At 40.7% G+C, this 20,704-nt stretch overlaps 1 protein-coding gene across 26 annotated transcripts in view; it reads right to left on the bottom strand.

The window, feature by feature from the left end:
• PLEKHA5 (pleckstrin homology domain containing A5) overlaps positions 1–20,704 on the bottom strand; it is a 297,283-nt gene that overhangs the window by 20,872 nt on the left and 255,707 nt on the right. For 15 of the 26 annotated variants that reach the window (XM_060194437.1, XM_060194441.1, XM_060194439.1 and 12 more), the window contains 8 exons: positions 19,991–20,071; positions 19,706–19,855; positions 15,255–15,356; positions 13,956–14,067; positions 12,728–12,774; positions 11,593–11,781; positions 10,382–10,499; positions 4,383–4,501 (listed from right to left, as the gene is read on the bottom strand). In XM_060194437.1, the coding sequence (XP_060050420.1) occupies positions 4,383–4,501; positions 10,382–10,499; positions 11,593–11,781; positions 12,728–12,774; positions 13,956–14,067; positions 15,255–15,356; positions 19,706–19,855; positions 19,991–20,071 (918 nt within the window). The remainder of the gene's footprint in view (positions 1–4,382; positions 4,502–10,381; positions 10,500–11,592; positions 11,782–12,727; positions 12,775–13,955; positions 14,068–15,254; positions 15,357–19,705; positions 19,856–19,990; positions 20,072–20,704) is intronic. The other 11 variants (XM_060194445.1, XM_060194451.1, XM_060194448.1 and 8 more) reach the window with 1 other exon arrangement.

Here is a 20,704-nt window from a genome sequence, read left to right as displayed (position 1 = left end):
TCTCAATTTTTCTCTGTCCTACCAAATAAAATAGAACCGCCACCAGGATTTGTAGTGCTAGAACCAAACCCTAGCAGTAATTCTGAAGGCCAAAAATAGAAATAAATAGTTAAATAAAGAAAATGCAAAGTGGAGGTTTCAAAAGTCATCCTGGTACCACCAGAAAGACAAAAACAATTTCATCATTATGTGGTAATTGGTGATGTATGGTTAGTGGTGGAAAGAAACACAGGGAAGTGAGATAGGAGGACAATTTTTTTTTTAACACCGATTAAGAAAAAAAAAAAAAAGATTGACTAGGGCAGGGAAAAAGCTCAACTGGTAGAGTGAAGACTTGTGTGCCTGAGCCTGCTAGTTCAATCTCTAGTGTAGCATGTACCAAAGTGCTGTTCTGACTTCTCTCTCTCTCTCTCATATAAAATTGTATTTCACACAAATAAAATGAATTTAAAAAAAAATAAAGATTGGGCTGGGGAGACAGCTTAATGATTATATACAAAAGACTTTTCATGCCTGAGGTTCTGAGATCCCAGGTTCAATCTCCAGCCCCATCATAAGCCAGAACTGAGCATTGCTCTGGGTTTTTGTCTGTTTCTCTCATTAAAATAAAATAAATAAGGGTGGGGGTATAACATAATGGTTATGAAAAGAGACTTTCATGCCTGAGGCTCTCAAGTCCCAGTTTCAATCCCCCACACCTCCATATGCCAGAGCTGAGCAGTGCTCTGGTAAAAATAAATAAATAAATAAATAAATAAATTTTTAAAATAATTATGTTCAAATAAATTAATTAATTAAGATTGGGGGGCTGGGTAGTGGTGCACCTGGTTGAGCACAGGTTATAATGCATAAGGACCCAGGTTCAAGCCCCTGATCCCCTTCTACAGGGAAAATCTTATTTTTAAAAAATTTTTTAAATTATCTTTATTTTGTTTGATAGAAACAGCCAGAAATCATCTCTTGGCCTTAGCACTATCTTCCCAGAATCCTTTACGTGATGAGAGCCACGTGGAGGGAGAAGCGAATTCGCAGCTGAAGCGCAAAAGAAGAAAGATGAGGCAGCAGTCCTAGTAGACTTGTGTACCCATGGAAGCCACAGGAGCAGAAATAAGGAATGCTGGAGGCCAGAGGCACTGGTACAAATTAGACTTCTGTGCTGCAGCCTAGAACTTGTTTCAGCGGATCTACAACATCACCATTTGATCCTACGCGGCCATCTTGAGTGACCTTCATTGCTCATACCAAAACACAGTCTCTTTTGCTGCTTTGCCTTGGACCTGACATTCTGGACTAGTTCTGTTCTTCTTGTGGCTGAATATAACCCGTGTACAATAAAAAAGCCTCTTCTGCTTAGCTGAAGGGAGAGAAAAAAGAAAGAAATAAAGAAAAAAAGAGAAAGAAACAGCCAGAAATCAAGAGAGAACAGGGTGATAGAGGAGAGAGGCAGAGAGACACCTGCAACACTACTTTACCACTTGCAAAGCTTTCCCCCTGCAGGTGGGGACTTGAAGCCGGGTCCTTGCGCACTGCAATGTGTGCACTCAACCAGGGGCACCGCCACCTGGCCCCCAGGAGAAATCTTTGTGAGTGACGAAGCAGGGCTGCTCTGTCTGTGTCCTTCTTTATTTCCTCCTTCCCTCTCAATTTCTGGCTGTTGCTTTCGTATAAATAAGCGGGTTAAGTGCACGTGACGCAAAGGACCAGTGGAAGGATCCTGGTTCGAGCCCCCAGCTCCCCACCTGCAGGGGAGTCGCTTCACAGGCGGTGAAGCAGATCTGCAGGTGTCTATCTTTCTCTCCCCCTCTCTGTCTTCCCCTCTTCTCTCCATATCTCTGTCCTATCCAACAACAACGACAACAGTAATAGTAACAACAAGGATAAACAACAAGGGCAACAAAGGGGAAAAGATGGCCTCCAGGAACAGTGGATTTGTAGTGCAGGCACCAAGCCCCAGCAATAACCCAATAACCCTGGAGGCAAAAAAAAAAAAAAAAGAATAAAGATGTCATAAAATTTCTTTTCCTTTTTTTGTTGCCCTTGTTTTTATTGTAAGATGTCATAAAATTTAAGATTACAAAGTATGTAAAAATAATTTAAAATTTTTTCATCTTTAATTTTTTAAAAAAGATTTTATTTATTTATTTATTTATGAGAAGGATAGGAGGAAAGAAAGAAAGAACTAGACATCACTCTGGTACATGTGCTGTTAGGGATCAAACTCAGGACCTCATGCTTGAGTGTACAATGCTTTATTCACTGCGCCACCTCCCGGACCACAAAATCCACTTCTTGTTTTATTTTGTTTAAAGATCTATTTGTTAATGGGAAAGAGTGGATAGATGGAGAGAACAAGAACATCACTCTGGCACATGGAATCCTACAAGTTGAACTCGGATCTCAAGCATGGAAAGTCTAAGGCTTTATCTGCTGTGCTTTCATGTCTCCATTTTTTTGTTGTTGCTACTGCTGTTGCTTGTTTGTTATGGATGAGATTCCTTAGTGCTGGGTTGACTTTTTGAGGTGGAAGTAAAGGGGGAAGAGAGGGCCTGCACATGACAGAGAGTAAGAGATACCATCACACCAACGCTTCCTGAAGTATGGTGGCATTCCTATATGATGTGCTAGGGGCAGACAGCTGGGTTGTACACATGGCAAACCAGGCACCCTACCAGGTGAGTTATTACACCAGTACTGGAAAGAAAATTAAATACACACACACACACACACACACACACACACACACACACACACACACACACACGGATTGTGGGCCTGAAAAATTCCTCTGCTCCTGGCAGACTACTGTATTTTTTCCAGACAGAGGGTAAAAGACAGAGAAGAAAAGAGAAAGAGACATCACAGCACCACTTGACTGTTTATGAAATGTTCCCTTTGCATGATGTTCCCATGTGGTGGCTGGGGACTCAAACCTGGGTCTGTACATATGGCAAAGTGTGCACACTACTGGCTGAGCTACAACCATAACCCTCTCTTAATTTTATTATTATTATCATCATTTTATTTATCTATTATTAGATAGAGACAGAAATCCAGAGAAGGAGGAGACAGAGAGGGAGAAAGACAGAGAGACACCTGCAGCCCTGCTTCACTGCTCATGAAGCTTTCCCCCTGCAGGTGGGGACCAGGAGCTTGAACCCAGATCCTTATGAACTGTAATGTGTGCACTTAACCAGGTGCACCACCACCTAGCCCCTTATTTATTTATTTATTTATTTTGTTTAATACTAGACAGTTTCCTCCCTTGGAAATAGCCTGTCACATATTTTCTTTTATAAATCTGTCTGATTCATGGACTATGCATAGTAACTCAATCTGCATTACTGCTTTGGCAAAAAAAAAAATCTTATTGCTTACAAAAATGGTAACAAACACACACACACACACACACACACACACACACACACATATATGAAATCCTGGGAGCTAATCATAGTAGTTATGCAAAGAACTTTCATGCTTGAGCCTCAGAGGGCCCAGGTTCAATTACTAGGTTTGAAAACACTGGAATTTAATTTTGTGCCAGAGAGATAGTTCACTGGGAAGGGTGTATGTTTTGCCATGCCTTGGCCCAGATTCAAGTCATGGCACCAGAGGTATCCCTCTCTGAACTGAATTTAAAAGTTACCCTGATGCAGCTTTCTGTTCCTTCTCCAGCCATGACATCATATCCCCAGACAAAAACTTGGATCCACCTGCATATCAGATTTCAGGCTCAGGGAAGAAAAAAAAATAGTATAGCCAAAGGTCCTTTGGAATATAACTAAAATATGCCTACTAGCTATCTACAAAATGGAAGACCCCCCAACTCTTCATCTGCACTATTCCAGTCTTTAGGTCCATGATTGTTCAACAATTTGTTTGGTTTTGTATGTTAACTCTCTTTTCAGGCACCAGGTTCCAGATGCTACCATGATGCCAACCAGACTTCCCTGGAAAGACAACCCGACCAATGTGTCATGGAGCCCCGCTTCCCCAGAGCCCAATCCGACTAGGGAAAGAGAAAGGCAGGCTGCAGTATGGGTTGACCAGTCAATGCCCATGTTCAGCGGGGAAGCAATTACAGAAGCCAGACCTTGCACCTTCTGCATCGCACAATGACCTTGGGTCCATGCTCCCAGAGGGATAAAGAATGGGAAAGCTATCAGGGGAGGGGAGGGGATGCAGAGATCTGGTGGTGGGAATTGTGGGAGTTGTACCCCTCTTATCCTATGGTTTTGTCAATGTTTCCTTTTTATAAATAATAATAATAAAAAAGTTACCCAGGAGCAGTGAAACTGTATAGGCCCCAGCCCTGGGAAGGACAAAAAAAAGAAAAAAGGAAGGAAAGAAGAAAGGAAGGGAAGAAGGAACTAGTTAAATACCGTTCTTGAATCCATCATCTTCTTAGTTTTCCTTAAGGTTACATACGAGGCGATGGTAGAAGATTCGGGTGTTGGTGATTTTGTTCTTGGAGGGACAACTCCAACAGGAAAGTGGGAACCTAAAAATGAAAACAGTAGTGAATTCTACAACACGGCCACTCACACAACACCACTTTCTTTTGAAAGCCTGTTTCGAAGGCTTTCAAAAGCAGAAGGCAGATTTACTATTTGAAAAGAGTCGGGGAAATGTACTAGCCTTCTATTAGTTATTCTGCTGGCAAACGCTAGAAGAAGAAGTTATTCTGCTTAGTAAGCCAGCTAATGACTCAACCAGACATACTTAAGATTAGATTTAGAAATAAACTATAGGTTAACAGATGATGTAAGATGAAACAAACAAACAAACAAAAACCAGGGATTATAAAATTTCCTGATAGTTAAGGGAACATATATCCTCTCAATGACCCTGTAAAGAAAAGAAGGTAAGAAATGCAGTGTGTGTGTGTGTGTGTGTGTGTGTGTGTGTGTGTGTGTGTGTGTGTGTGTGTGTGTGTGTGTGTATGTGTATGTGTGTGTGTGTGTGTGTTTTGACTGACTCCCTGGACTGCAGAGCTCTGGAGCAGAGCAGCTGCAACTGTTATCGACCAGCATTTCTCTGCTTCTTCACAGTCCTAACCCCACATGCTCAATGCACCGGCACTCTGGAGACGTGAAGCATCAAGACGTTCCTCCTTTCCCTTTCAGCGTCTTTCAGTCCCACTGTGCTTCCTTGACAAAGAATCCACTGTCACAGGAAGTCACTGTCACTTTTTCTTCTGTGCACATTTTTTAAAAAATGAACTCACACTGCTTCCAGCATCAGAAAACAAAACATGCACAAATTCATCAAGGCAAGAAAAGCTGATGGCAAGAAGGTGTTGGTTCTCTCTCTCTCATTAATAAATCTACTCCCCCACCCCAACTTTTGCTTCTTAGGCCAACAAAAATACCAGACTTGGATAGTGCACTGCTTTGCCATGTGTGTGACTCAGGTTTGAGCCTAGCTTTCACTGTATTGAAAGTTTTATGTGGTCTCATACTATCTCTCTCTCTCTCTCTGACATCTTCTCTTGTCTGTATCTATAATAAATAAATAAATAACCACAATAGACAGCTGGTAATTAAAGGATCTGTAGGTTTGGTAAATAATCAAATTAGTGTATGAAAAAGAAGGGACATGGGTATGAAAATAATAAACCTAGGCTGTTTTTATTTATTTATTTATTTAAAATTTATTTCTTTATTGGGGAATTAATGTTTTACATTCAACAGTAAATACAATAGTTTGTACATGCATAACATTCCCCAGTTTCCCATTTAACAATACAACCCCCACTATGTCATTTATCATCCTTCATGGACCTGTATTCTCCCCACCCACCCACCCCAGAGTCTTTTACTTGGGTGCAATATGCCAATTCCATTTCAGGTTCTACTTGTGTTTTCTTTTCTGATCTTGTTTTTCAACTTCTGAAAGGCTGTTTTTATTTTATACATGCTTTAAACACTGTTCCCATAGCTATTAAAAATGTTACACATGCTGGGGAGTTAGCATAGTAGTTATGCAAAAAAAAAAAAAAAAAAAAAAAAAACCTTCATGCCTGAGCCTCAGAGGATCCTCACGTGAATGTATCCTGGTATCACTATAACCAAGAGTTGAGTGAGCAGTGTGTGCTTTGTCATGTGCATGACCCAGGTTCAAGGTTACCCCCCCCCCCCCCCCCGCACTGAAGGAAGCTTCAGGGCTGGATCAGAGTTAGTATAGTCATGCAAAGAACTTTCATGCCTAAGGCTCCTGTGGTCCAGGTTCAATTCCCAGTACCACCTTAAGTCAGAGATGAATAGAGCTCTGGTCTCTCCCTCTCTCATTAAAATTATATATATGGAGCTTCAGTTCTGTGGTGTACTTCTCTGTCCATCTTTCCCTCCTCCCCCTCCATCTTTCTTTTTAAATTTTTTTTTAATATTTATTTTCCCTTTTGTTGCCCTTATTGTCTTTTTATTATTGTTGTAGTTATTATTGTTGTTGTTACTGATGTTGTTGTTGTTAGATAGGACAGAGAGAAATGGAGAGAGGAGGGGAAGACAGAGAGAGGGAGACACCTGCAGACCTGCTTCACCGCTTGTGAAGCGACCCCCTTGCAGGTGGGGAGCCGTGGGCTTGAACCGGGATCCTTTCTCCGGTCCTTGAGCTTTGTGCCACGTGTGCTTCACGCGCCATGCTATCGTCCGACTTCCCACCTCCATCTTTCTATCTCCAAAAGTCATTGACCTAGAGTGGTTATGCCCTAGGTGATGACAATGAAGAAACAAAATCACTCTTCCATACAAAAGAAAAATACAGTCATTAGGAAGATGTCCAATACAGTATACTCTGGGCTGACTTTTCAAATCAAGACAGACAGAAAGAGACAGAACACAGCACGGAAACTTCCTTCAATGAGCTGGACACAAACCTGGGTCACACATATGGCAAACTAATAAAGGGAACTATTTTGTTGGCCTGGGTCTAATAAAATTTAATCTCCTTTTACAAAAGGAAGAAAGGCTTGAGTGAATGAGAACAATGGATGCTTCATGATATGACAAAACAGAGACAGTTGAAACCAAAGCTAGGACCATGGTCAAAAGGAAAAGATTAAAAGTCAAAACCAGAATGAGGATATCTACTACCTTCTCTTTTTTCTTTTTTCCTTCCTTCTTCCCTCCCTTTTTTTCTGCCACCTACATTACAAATCCACTGCTCCTAGCAGTCATTTTATCCTTAATTTTTTTTCCCTTTATTGGTGGGATTAATGGTGTATAGTCGAAAGTACAATACAGTAGTTTGTACATGCGTAATATTTCTTAGTTTCCCACATAACATTTCAACCTCCTCTATAGGTCCTCCTCTGCCATCATATTCCAGGACCCTTCCCTCCCCTCCCCTCCCCTCCATCCCAGAGTCTTTTTTTTTTTTTTTTTTTTTTACTTTTTAAAATTTATCTTTTTTTAAATTTCTTTATTGGGGAATTAATGTATTACATTCGACAGTAAATACAATAGTTTGTACATGCATAACATTTCTCAGTTTTCCATATAACAATACAACCCTCACTAGGTCCTCTGTCATCCTTCTTGGACCTGTATTCTTCTCCCCCACCCACCCCAGTCTTTTACTTTGTTGCAATACATCTATTTTATTTTTTAATTGAATAGGACAGCGAGAAACCAAAAGTGGGGAGGAGATAGTGAAGGAGAGAAACAGAGACACCTGAAGCTCTACTTCACGGTTTGTGAAGCACCTCCCCACTGCAGATAAGGACTGGGGGCTCGAACCCAGGTCCCTGCACATGGTAATGTATGTGCTTAACCAGGTGTGCCACCACCTGTCCCCTGCTTCTTTTCTCTCTCTCCCTTTTTCTTTTTCCCCCTTCAGGGTTATTGCTGGGGCTGGGGCTCGTTGCCTATACTATGAAACCACAGATCCCAGTGGTCATTTTTTTCTTTCTATTTTTATTTGATACCACAGAGAGAAATTGAGAGGGGTGGGGACATAGTGAGGGAAAGAAATTTAGACACCTGTAGACTTGCTTCATCATTTGTGAAGCGGACACCCTGCAAATAGGGAGCTGGGGCTCAAACCCGGATCCTTATGTATGGTGCATTTAACTGGGTGCACCACTGCCCTCACCCCTCCAACCTCCTGTGGCACTACTAGCACAAGAGAGAGAGACAAGACATGAAATTTAGGAAATGGATAAGGAAAATTATAATCATGGCATTGCTGTCTATCTTTGGAAAACAAAACAAGCAAAAACAGTTGAAATGCTACAAAGAACAGTGTGATAGTTCAGAAAGGTAACGGCCCCAGTAAAGCTCCTCATTCTGGTGTGTGTACAGTGGCAACTCCTAGTGGTTTTAATTTGCATTCTTTGGGACTAAAGAGACTGGGCCCCTTTTCATATGCTTATGGGCTCTGTGAATATGCTCTTTTATAAAGGGCCTGCTCAAGTGTGGTATACTCCCTGAGTCTTATACCGGTGAACTGGATTATGTATTCACCCACAAGAATGAGAACAAAGGTCTGGCTTGTGGGTGGCTGGTTGTGAGTCTTTGCTTTCGATTTCTCCTGCTTGTGGTGGTAATATTCCTGATGCTTCATGCACTTCCCAACTGGCTACGCTACTTTAATACCAACTACATAGATAGCTGTTGATGAGATAAATGGGAAAAGATACACCTCTCCCCACTTTTTTTTTTTTTTACTGCATAATGCAGATGAAAAGGAATCTGAATACATGAGCAAGTATAAAGAACAATGATCCTTTTAGCCATGACCGAATTTAGGAAATGCTTTCATTACCTTTGACAGACTTTATCCTACTTTCCCTAATCCTTTTATTCTTTTTTTTTATTTTTTTAAAAAAGTTTATTTCTTTATTTATTATTAGATAGAGACAGAGAGAAATTGAGAGAGGAGGAGGACATAGAGAGGGAGAGAGACAGAGAGACACCTGCAGCCCTGCTTCACCACTCATGAAGCTTTGCCCCTACAGGTGGGGACCAGGGGTTTGAACCTGGGTACTTGCACACCACAGTGTGTGTGCTTAACCAGGTGTGCTACCATGCTACCGCCTGGTTCCACCTTCCTTAATTCTATCTCCTCTCCTGCCTCTCCACTGAAGGAATAACCATTGAATTCCATCATCAACACTGCCCCCACATTTTCCCTTATAGTTTTGTGTAATATTTGAGTGCCTGTGTGGAGATGGGTGGAAGAGACAGCACCAGACTGAAAGGAAGACATGAGAGTCAGAGAGACAGTTCAGCGATAGAGCACAGGACTTTCAAGAGGTTTAAGGTTAAATGCACGTGGCGCAAAGCGCAAGGACCAGTGTAAGGATCCCAGTTTGAGCCTCCCGGCTCCCCACCTGCAGGGGAGTCACTTCACAAGTGGTGAAGCAGGTCTGCAGGTGTCTTTCTGACATCACTAACAACAATAATAGCTACTACAATAAAACACCAAAAGGGAAAATAAATAAATATTTAAAAAGGGAATAAATAAATATAAAAAATTATTTTAAAATATTTATTTATTCTTTTTTTTTCCTCCTAGAGTACTGCTCAGCTCTGGCTTATGGTGGTTCGGGCTGAAGCTGGGACCTTGTAGCTTTAGGTATGAGAGTCTGTTTACATAACTATTATGCTATCTACCCCTGCCCTTGTCCTTCTTTCTCTCTATCTCCCCTTCTCTTTGTCTTTGCCCTATCAAATAAAAAAACAGAACGAGAAGAAGAAGAGAAAAAAAAAAAGCCACACACACACTATCTATATGATTTATTTAGGAGTTAGGCAGTGGCACAACTGGTTGAGTGCATGCTACCATCATGCACAAGACATGGTTTAAACCCTTAGTCCTCAACGCTGTAGTAGGTGGTGGTGGGGAAGCCTCAAGAGTAATGAAACAGTAATGCAGGTGTATCTTTATCTCTCTCTCTCTTCCCTTCTCTTCTCTATTTCTCTCTGTCCAGTTAAATGAAGTCAAGAGAGAGAGAGAAAGGAAAGAAAAAAAAACCATCACTCTGGCATATATGGTGCCAGGTTATTGGACAACACACATCCAAGTGCTGTGCTTGACCTATGAGCCGCCTCCCAGGCTTTTATGTTAAAATGTCCTTCCTTCCTTTTTTATGATCAAGAAAAGAAGAGAAGGAGGGAGAGGAGAGAATCAGTATATCACTCTAGCACATGAGGTGCCAGGGAAGGAACCTAGGAGTTCACACCCGAGATTTCAATGTTTCATCTAGCCACTGTTACACGTCCCAAGGCTGCAGTACAGGAAGACATCTAGATGAGAAACTCAGCATATTTCACAGGTGTCAAATAAAGAACTGTGGATTTACAGCTATCAACAGGTGAACTAAATTAATAGCTCACATTTCCAAAGAAACACAGAGATTCATGTCCCAAATACGGACCTTTAACAGATGTTTCTGTTTCTGAAACAGGCTCTGATTTTTCTTCCCCATTTGATTCATCAACTTCCGCCACTGTTGTTAACTCTGGCTCACTCTTGTAGAGTCTATAATCTGGACCCTTGAAAAAAAGACCCATAATTAGCAAACAAACAGACAACAATCAACAAACAAAACAACAACACAAAACAAAATCGCTGAAGGTTTCTTTTAAAATGTTTTCCTCTAAAGATTTAAATTCTAAAAAAATAAGTCTTAGCCACTGTAAGCATAACACAATCAAATTCTATAATTAAGGTAAAAAAACTGAAAAGCCTTTTATTTTGGTTTTAAAATTAAGAACATTCAATTCTACTCTTAGGGGCAGAGAAGGAATGTTTTTATTATGGCACAGAGAGAACTAACATCTAAAAATGATATCATGGTAACCCTATTAACCCAATTAACACTCAATTAGCCCCAGTCCTTTCCCTCCTAGTTCTCTTTCCCTTGCTAATTACATTTTACATTTATTATCATAACCCCCAAATCTTATTCCCAATTTCCAAGGATAGTTTCTCTCTTTGGCAAAGTCAATGTGCTCTAGTAATTTTCCGAGAAGATACATTTTGAATGTATTAAGACTTCTAGTAATAATCCTTTCCTTTTTCTCTTCTTTCTGATCTAAAGACAGAATTATGTCTACAGTGTTATGACATGACACATTCAAACTATTGCTCCTTCACATGCTGCAATGTGCAAGGATCTGAGTTCAAGCCCCCCAGTCCCCTACCTACAGGGGGAAAGCTTTGTGAGTGGTAAAATAGGTGCCACTCTTTCTCCCCCATCTACCCTTTCCCTCTTGACTTCTATTTCTAGCAAATAAATAAATAACAACATATTGCTCCTTAGACACATGCAAGATTACTTCTGGGATTACTTATGAAAAACCATGAAATTGGAATATTATTAAAATCAAAAAAGCACTAAGAATGAGAATGGTAAAACCAAAACAGAAAACACACACACACACACACACACACACACACACACACACACACACACACACACTGTAATGTGGCCTACAAACAAACATAAGAAAACACACACTGGATATAGTGCATGGGCGTTAAATTAAAAAAAAAAAAAAAGACAGAGAGCTTAAAAAACAAATGAATTTTCAAAAATTCAGGAAGGGCACATATGACTGTCTTGTGGCTATTGCAGCCACTTACACAGTGAGATCCATTTCTTGGATATCCTTGAACTTGATGAATCTTCTTGTCTTCAGGCAGATGGACTGGGCCCCTGCTATAACAGAGCAAGGAGCTGCTATCACTGGGCAGAGGGGGGATTATGGGAGGCTGCTCTGTAAAGTCATAGGACCGAGGAAGTGGAGGACGAGGTGGGACTACTTCCTCTTCCTAAAGATTGTAGAATAGTCACCTTATTTAGACAAGCATAGTGGATTAAGGATTATCTAAATTCTTCGCAATGGTAACTGAAACTTAAATTCACTTTAAGATAATGAAAGGGATACTGCCAAGGCCAAAATTACACTGAATGGCAGCACTCAGATCATTAGTTTAAAAATCTTTCTTATTTATTTATTTATTTATTTATTTATTTATTATTATTATTATTATTTTCCAGAGCACTGCTCAGCACTGATTTTTTACTAGTGATTAAACCTGGGACTTTTGGTGCCTCAGGCATGAAAGTCTTTTTGCATGACTTATGTTGCTGTCTTTCCAGCCCCTAAATTATTTCAATAGCCAATAACTGAGTTCTTACAGTGGACATGATCTCATTTTTCTATAATACACAACTTAGTGTGTTGTACTGGAGTACAGCATCAAATCAGATTACTGTTTGAGGTTACTTTTGTTTTGGAAACAGCAAAGATGAACACATTTTATTCTGCTCTTTTTTTGTTGTTAAACGTTTCTTTTCAATTGGCTTTTGTACAAGTCAAGTACCACCGATGTTTTCAATTCAGTTGGCAGTATCTCTTTGTAGTTGTACTTTCTCTACATAAGCATGACACATAGCCAACATATCTATCAATTACCCTGCAGATTTAATGCAGGTACAAGAAACAATGATAAATACCCAAATTACTTAGATTAGAAAAGCATAACAAAGTTAAACTTTTCAGAGATGAAAAGCAATGATTAATTTCTTCGCATCAAGAAAAGAAAGAAGATCACATTGGTTAGAAATGCTGAGTTATTAAACCAGTGAAATGTCAGAATTACAACAATAATATCAATATAGAAAATATTTTTGTTTTAAGTGTAGAAAAGACAATTCAAACCTATGCTTTAAACATTTAGAGTAATTTATGGCAGAACAGCAATCTAAACTTACCTCGTTTTTGTACTTAACTGTAGAGAAAGGCTTTGATCCTATCATACCTATTGAGAAATTATAAACAAATACTTATAAAACATACATTGCTAAATATTCAGAAAAAGGAATACTTTTATTTCATTTACTTTTAAATGAAACCTACAGTTTCTAATTCCTCATTTATTGCTATTTTCAGAATCTAAAACCAATTACACTAAAAAAAAAAAATCCAACGATCTAGGTTAGACAAGAGTGTGAAAACATTTTTTTCCCCTCAAACATTATTACTAGTATAATTATAATTTAATATGTTCTTTTTTTGGTTATTTTTGGCTGTGGCTTTCAAAATGGAAAATGTGTGCTCATTGCTCATGCTTGGAACCCAGTAAGAGCAAGCATGTATATTTAGTTAAATACACAACACCGCTTCTTATAGAATGGTTTGTTAGCCAACAACCCAGCAAGCAACCAATCAACCATCCAAACAGAAAAGCCCTAGAAGCAATGCACACACTCACTAGCACAAGAAGGAAAAACATAAACCACATATCATGTATTTAAGGGGTACTTACACCATCATCATTATATTAGAAAGGAGGAAAAGGCAGAATGTTGAAAAATAGGTATAGTCTGGTTCTATTTTGGTGGTGGTGATAAAGCCCTTAAACTAAAACGCTGTGGTAGGATGAGCATTTTGCTGGAGTGTAATATGGACCGAAACCTCTCTCAGGCAAAGGCAGAAATTTATCCTTGTGACAACAACAATCCTTTCAAGCAGTGTTTCTCAATGAAGTGATTCTGAGATAGGAAAACAAAACACGCAAGATGCTGTTGTTTGGGAGGTGGCACTGCAGGTAAAGTGTAGACTCTCAGGTATGAGGTCCTGAGTTTGATCCCTGGCAGCACATGTACTGAGTGATGCCTGGTTCTCTTTCTCCAAAAATAAATGAAGAAGGGAAGAAAGAAAGGAAGAGAGAAAGAAAGGAAGGAAGAAAGGAAGGAAGGAAGGAAGGAAGAAAGGGAAAGAAAAAAGAAAGGGAGAAAACTAAGCTGTGAGTTTATAAATACAAAAGGACTTACCTTGGTGTGGGTAAAGTTGGCAGAACCATTTATTTTTACTTCCTAAACAATGTTACAAAAAAGGTCATCTGTTGTCTGATCTCAAAATCCACTAATACAACAGGAGACCCAATTCTATGGGTCACTATGCTCAGCTACCCGAGGGTGAAAGAAAGAGCTAAATTACCTATTTCTGAAGAGACTCTTTGCTGTTTATGTTTACTCAGTCCTTCCATTACATCCTGGATTCGCCAAAGTTCTTTCTGAAGCTGTGCCCTCTGAATCCCTGCTGATTCAGTCTGTCAGTAAGAATGGATAGACGTCACAATGGTGGTGGTGGTGGGGTATAGAGGGGGTTGGAAAGTTAAGATTCTGTTAATCCTGAACATTTGAAATGAGAATTACAGCAGATTAAAATTTTGAGAATATTTAGCATGGTATTACTATGCCAGAGGGATGCTCTGGTTCTCATTTCATAAATCAACAAAACATTAAAGAAAAAAAGGGCGGGCAGGCAGTAGTGCAGTGGGTTAAGCACACATGGCATGAAGTGCAAGGACCGACCTAAGAATCCTGGTTAGAGCCCCCAGCTCCCCACCTGCAGGGGGGGGGGTCACCTCACAATTAGTGAAGCAGGTCTGCTGATGTCTATCTTTCCTCCTCTCTGTCTTCCTTTCCTCTCTCCACTTCTCTCTGTCCTATCCAACTACAACAGCAATGACAACAATAATAACAACAAGGGCAACAAAAATGGCAAAAATGGCCTCCAGGAGCAGTGGATTCCTAATGCAGGCACCAAGCCCCAGCAATAACCCTGGAGGCAAAAAAACAAACAAACAATAAAAAAGATCAGGCAAGAATATATTGCCAGCAATTTAAGTTAACAGAGACATACTAATAAAAACGAGTGCCATTTAATATAGGATGGATTAGAATGAATTTTACAAACCAAAGAATAGGCCCATTATTTGATAAACCCAACTTCTCTATTTTTTTTAATTATCTTTATTTATTGATTGGATAGAGACAGCCAGAAATTGAGAGGGAGGGGGGAGGTACAGGGGGGAAGAGAAACAGAGAGACCTACAGCCCTGCTTCACCACTAGCAAAGTTTTGCCCCACAGGTGGGGACGGGGTACGGGGGGAACGGGGCTCGAACCTAGGTCTGTGAACACTGAAACATGTGCGCTCAACCAGGTGCGCCACCATCTGGCTCTCCAATCCGTTGTCTCTGTGAGAAGTGATCTAGCTGACTAGGAACACAGAAGACTCCAGGGTTCACATCTTGTGCCCGATACAACAAAGGACTTTTAGACAAGAACATAAGGGCTATCTGGGGCTCCTGAGATTCCTATCATTGAAAGTAGTCAAACACAGGCCTGTGATAAGCAGTAAGGTAAATCCTTGTAAAGGTGTGACTTTAACTTGATGGGCCATACCAGTACCAGGTATGCCAAAATCCAATAATCCCAATCCCACTCTGTACCTGCACTTCACCAAGGCGATCCAGCTGCTCTTGCATCTGGTTCTTGGTCACAGACACGTCGTATTCTAATTTATCATATTCTCTCCATGCTCGCTCCAGCTCCTGAAGTCAAAGAGTTTTGTTTACTTTGGTGAGAAAAAATGTGCTTGAATGTCTGAGTCACTGTAGTCATACTCTTTTGGGGTTTCAGAAAAAATCATGTACTTCAAGTTTGGCAACATAAAAAAATATATAATTCTTTACCTTTACTGCTTAAAGTATTTTCTTCTTAGCCCTGTTAAGAATCTCTCTATGAGAGGGCTGGGAGGTAGCGCACCTGGTTAAGCACACATGGCAGTAACTGCGTGAGGGTCCCAGTTCGAGTCCCCGGCTCTCCACGTGCAGGGGGGTCGCTTCACAGGAGGTTTCTACAGGTGTCTATCTTTCTCTCCCCCTCTCAATATTCCCCTCCTCTCGTGATTTCTCTCTGTCCTATCCAACAACAATGACAACAATAATAACAACAACAACGATAAACAACAAGGAAAACAAAAGGGGAAAAATGGCCTCCAGGAGCAGTGGATTTGCAGTGCAGGCACTGAGCCCCAGCAATAAAAAAAAAATCTCTTGGGGGCTGGGTGGTGGCGCACCCGGTTGAATGCACATTACAACTTGAATGCGTAAAGACTCAGGTTCAAGACTCCAGCCCCCACCTGTAGGGGGGAAGCTTTATGAGTGGTGAAGCAAGTTTGCAGGTGTCTCTGCCTTTTTTCCTATCTATCTAAAAAAAAAAAAAAATCTCTCTCCATGAATAAAAACATTAAATGGGTTACCTTTCCGAACGTTGGATTTCTTCAACCACACCCCAGAAGCCTGACTTGGGTTTATTTAGAATCAATTTACATAAAACATAAAGGAAGGCAGCCTGGAGGTGGCGCACCCCGTTGAGTGCACATGTTACCATGTGCAAGGACTTGCTGGGTTCAAGCCTCCAGCCCCCACTTGCAGGGGGAAAGCTTCATGAGCAGTGAAGCAGTGCTGCTTATGTCTCTCTTTCTTTCTCCCCTCTATATTCTTTACTCCTCTCAATTTTTCTTTGTCCTATCAAATAATACAAATATAAAAATACATATATAGCAGGAACACTCCTTTATATTTTGCCTTGCGTTCATCCTAGGGTTGTACAAATCCTAGCAGACAACCAGGTAAGGAGAAAATTCTTTGCTAATCAAAGCTTGGATATTTGGAGGCCTTAATGCTATTTAAACATTTTGAGAGATCGTTTATCTCCCAGTATAAAATATGTGAACCAATGTCCTGAATCAACTGGAAGAATCACCAGAATCCTCTGGGATTCTGCTAGCAAGACTATAATTCATATATGAATTTAATCAGCATCCACATGTGCCAACCACATGCCATGGTTGATGCCAGGGGCATACTAACACTGGTAACACTTGTGGCTTTAGGCTGAAAATAGAAAAGTAAATATAACTTGGTTTGTATCCTATGCAATAAGACATGTCTGTGAAGATGCTTTGATGGGGGTTGGGCGGTAGCACAGCAGGTTGAGCACACATGGCACGAAGCGCAAGGACTGGCGTAAGGATCCTGGTTCGAGCCCTCAGCTCCCTGCCTGTAGGGGAGTTGCTTCGAAAGTGTGAAGCAGATCTGCAGGTGTCTATCTTTCTCTACCCCTCTCTCATTTTCTCTCTGTCTTATCCAATAAAATGGAAAAGAAAAAAGATGCTTTGAGTCTGAGATGAACACTGTGCCAGTGCTAAACACAAGGGAAAAGAAACCGGAGGGGGCTGGGCGGTGGCGCAGCGGGTTAAGCACACATGGTGCAAAGCGCAAGGACCGGCAGAAGGATCCTGGTTCGAGCCCCGGCTCCCCACCTGCAGGGGAGTCGCTTCACAGGCGGTGAAGCAGGTCTGCAAGTGTCTTTCTCTCCTCGTCTCTGTCTGCCCCTCCTCTCTCCGTTTCTCTTTGTCCTATCCAACAACGACGACGATAATAACAACAACAATAATAACAAGGGCAACAAAAGGGAAATAAATAAATATAATATTAAAAAAAAAAAAAGAAAAGAAACTGGAAAAACAAGTGCTCATTCTACTCACGATTTTTTTTTTAAATCCTTTCAGGGGCCTCATACATGTGCAATTTCAATGCTACACTGATCTTTACACACACACACACACACACACACACACACACACACACACACACACACTCTCTCTCTCTCTCTCTCTCTCTCCACAATGAATATAAGCTTAAGCTTCTCCCATGAATTACTGCTTCCATGGGTGTCCCAGGTGATTATCTCACTGCCCCACTACTAAGACTTTTTCGGTAAATAACCTACTGGGACTCGGCTTAAACTGGGGGTGGGAGGGGGAGGAATCAAAGAAAACTTTTGTTGAGATACTAGTATCTTGCTAGCTAACTTAGACTTCTCAGATAAGGAACTGGGGGCCGGATGGGGGCATACTGGGTTAAGGGCACATATTACAAAGTGCAAGGATCCTGGTTCGAGTCCCCACCTGCGGGGGTGGGAGGATCGCTTCACAAGTGGTGAGGCAGGTCTGCAGGTGTCTATCTTTCTCCCTCTCTATCTTCCCCATCTCTCTCAACTTCTCAAAGTCAATTCTTTTTTTTTTAATTTTTATTATTTATTAGATAGATACAGCCAGAACTTGAGAGGGAAGGGGAGAGACAGAGAGACACCTGCAGCACTGCTTCACCACTTGTAAAGCTTTCCCCTTGCAGGTGGGAACCAGGGGCTGAAACCTGGGTCCTTGCGCATTGCAGCATGTGTGCTCAACCAGGTGCACCACCACCCGGTCCTCAATTTCTCTATGTCCTATCAAAACAAAACAACAACAACAACAACAATAAAAACAAAAAAAGGACCTTCTTGGGAGAGAGCTGCTTCTAAATAGTTCACTGAAAGTACAGACAAGGACGTGGGAGCAGGTGGCTCTTCATAATGGTTTTCTTTCAGATGGCTGCCTGGGCAGGTGTTCTTGCCATGTTTACAGAGAACTACATTGAAAGATCTACAGTAGACTGTTTGAACTCATAAAGCACTCGATTCATAAACTCTGAAAGTAGTAATTTGGTAATCCCCAGAGACTCTGCATACAAAGTGACATGGCTATAGGCTAAAAGGGACTGCTAATTATAATTCTAACTTAAACCTATCATTTCAACTTAGATCATGCTGTAGCTATGGAATAGTAATATTGACTGGCTTAACTTGGCCTAGGTTAAAATAGTAATACTGACGGTGTCTTAATAGCCATCTACAGGTGCTGCTAACTGAAATAATGACATGAATCCAATTACCACCCTCTCAAAATTATTTTAATTCCCTTAAAATCCATAAAATACTTATTTCCTTACATTTATTTGTATTAACCTCCCCCACCCTGGCCTGACATGCTCTGCTCCAGACTCGGAACCCCAAGTGGGGTTATTCAAAAAGACTTCCATGCGCGAAGCTCTGAGGCCATCGGCCACAGCTGAGTACTTCTCTGATGAAAATAAACAAACAAAATACTGGATGGTGGGAAAAAAAAAAAAAGGGCCAGGTGATGTACTTGGTCAAGTGTACATGCCACAATGCACAAGGACACAGATTCAAGCACCTGGTCCTCACCTGCAGGAAGAATGCTTCACAAATGATGAAGCAGGTATCTATCTCTCCCTTTCCACTATTTTTTTCTTTTTTCAAAAATATAAAAGAATCACAATAACAAAATTCTTCAAACTTAACAACAACAAAAAGGATTATGTATCTCCTGTGTAGAACAATTATTTTACAAGAACAAAATGCTGAGGGGGGAAGAGAAAAAGATCACTCTGTGCCTTTTGTTTTATTTATTTTGCCTTCAGGGTTATCAGTGGGGCTGGGTGCCTGCATTACGAATCCACTGCGCCTGGTGGTCATTTTTTCCATTTTTGTTACCCTTGTTGATATTGTTGTTATTGTTATCATTGCTGCTGTTGTTGGATAGGACAGAGAGAAGTTGAGAGAGGGGAAGACAGAGATAGGGAGAGAAAGATAGACACCTGCAGACCTGCTTCACCACCTATGAAGCGACTCCCCTCCAGGTGGGGAGCTGGGGGCTCAAACCAGGATCCTTGCACTGGTCTTGTGCTTCGAGCCATGTGTGCTTAACTGATCCCCCCCTTTTTTAAAATAATATTCCTTTGTATAATAAAGACCAATCCTAGTCCTGGGAGATGGAATGTTGACCCTCAAGCATGAAGAGATAAAGTGTTGGACCCTTAAGCATGAAGTCTTAAGTTTGATTCCCTAGAATTTTTTTTCTTATATTTATTTACCTATTTACAGGACAGAAACAGAAATAGCAAGGAGAGGGGCGATAGCATGGGAGAGAGACAGAACTACAGCACTGCAGCACAATGGCTTACTAGGAAACCAAAAACCTACTGGTACTTACAGCAGTGGCTCGAGAGAGTTCGCGACACGTGCTGAGGAGTCCATTTTGCAAATCATCCCTCTGCAGCACCACTGTCTGGATGGCTGCTGGGTTATCTGCGTTCATTTCTATCTCTTGGCTGGCTGAGAGCAAAGCTTGCTCAAGTGTGTACTGTTATAATAGAAAGAATGACACTTAATATTCTCTATTGTCAAATGAATTCTTTTTTTTTTTACTTTATCAGTGTCTTTATAATAATAACATAACAGTAACATCCATTGTAGATCATAAATGTAATCGTCCTACTTTCTCCTTGTGGAGTTGCTGGAGTTTCTCTTCCAGAGCGTGGACCACTTTATCTTGCTCACATAACCGGCTTAACTTGGCCTAGGTTGGAAGAGAAGATATCTTGTGTTAGCAATATTTTTTTATGTTCCCCTACAACTGGAGGTAGGAGTCACAAAGCATTTTTAAAACAGCCAAGGCACACTTAGGCCAATTTTTACTCTATCAGTAAAATGAGAATTATTCAAACAAAGCTTATAAAGATAAAATACAAAGAAAAGTGCATATGAAATGAAGACATTTCAATCATATTTAACCTATATAACTCAAAGTACTCTTAGTAGTCAAACAGTCATGTAATTTTTTAACAAGTCATTTCACTATGGTTAAGATATTCTTCTCCTACAATCTATTGGAGAGGTTACAATTACATGCAGGTCTGTGAAGGGGAGACAGTGTAATGGCTGTGGAAAAAAATTTCATGGTTCTGAAATTCCAGATTTGATCCACCACACAGTAAAGCCAGAGTTGAGCAGCGCTCTGGTAAAAGGAAACAAACAAACCTGTAGTCATTAACTAATATACCAACTGGATACTGTTGTCTTTATTTTTTAATTATGTTCTTATGTGGTTAGAAAATAATATCGACAGTCGGGCAGTAGCACAGTGGGTTAAGCGCACGTGGTGCAAAGTGTAAGGACCAGTTAGGATCCCGGTTCAAGCCCCCGGCTGCCC

This window comes from Erinaceus europaeus, chromosome 7, assembly GCF_950295315.1.
Source record: "Erinaceus europaeus chromosome 7, mEriEur2.1, whole genome shotgun sequence".
NCBI lineage: Eukaryota > Metazoa > Chordata > Mammalia > Eulipotyphla > Erinaceidae > Erinaceus > Erinaceus europaeus.
The sequence above is the reverse complement of the archived record's forward strand: the minus strand, read 5'-3'. Positions and strand labels throughout refer to the sequence as shown.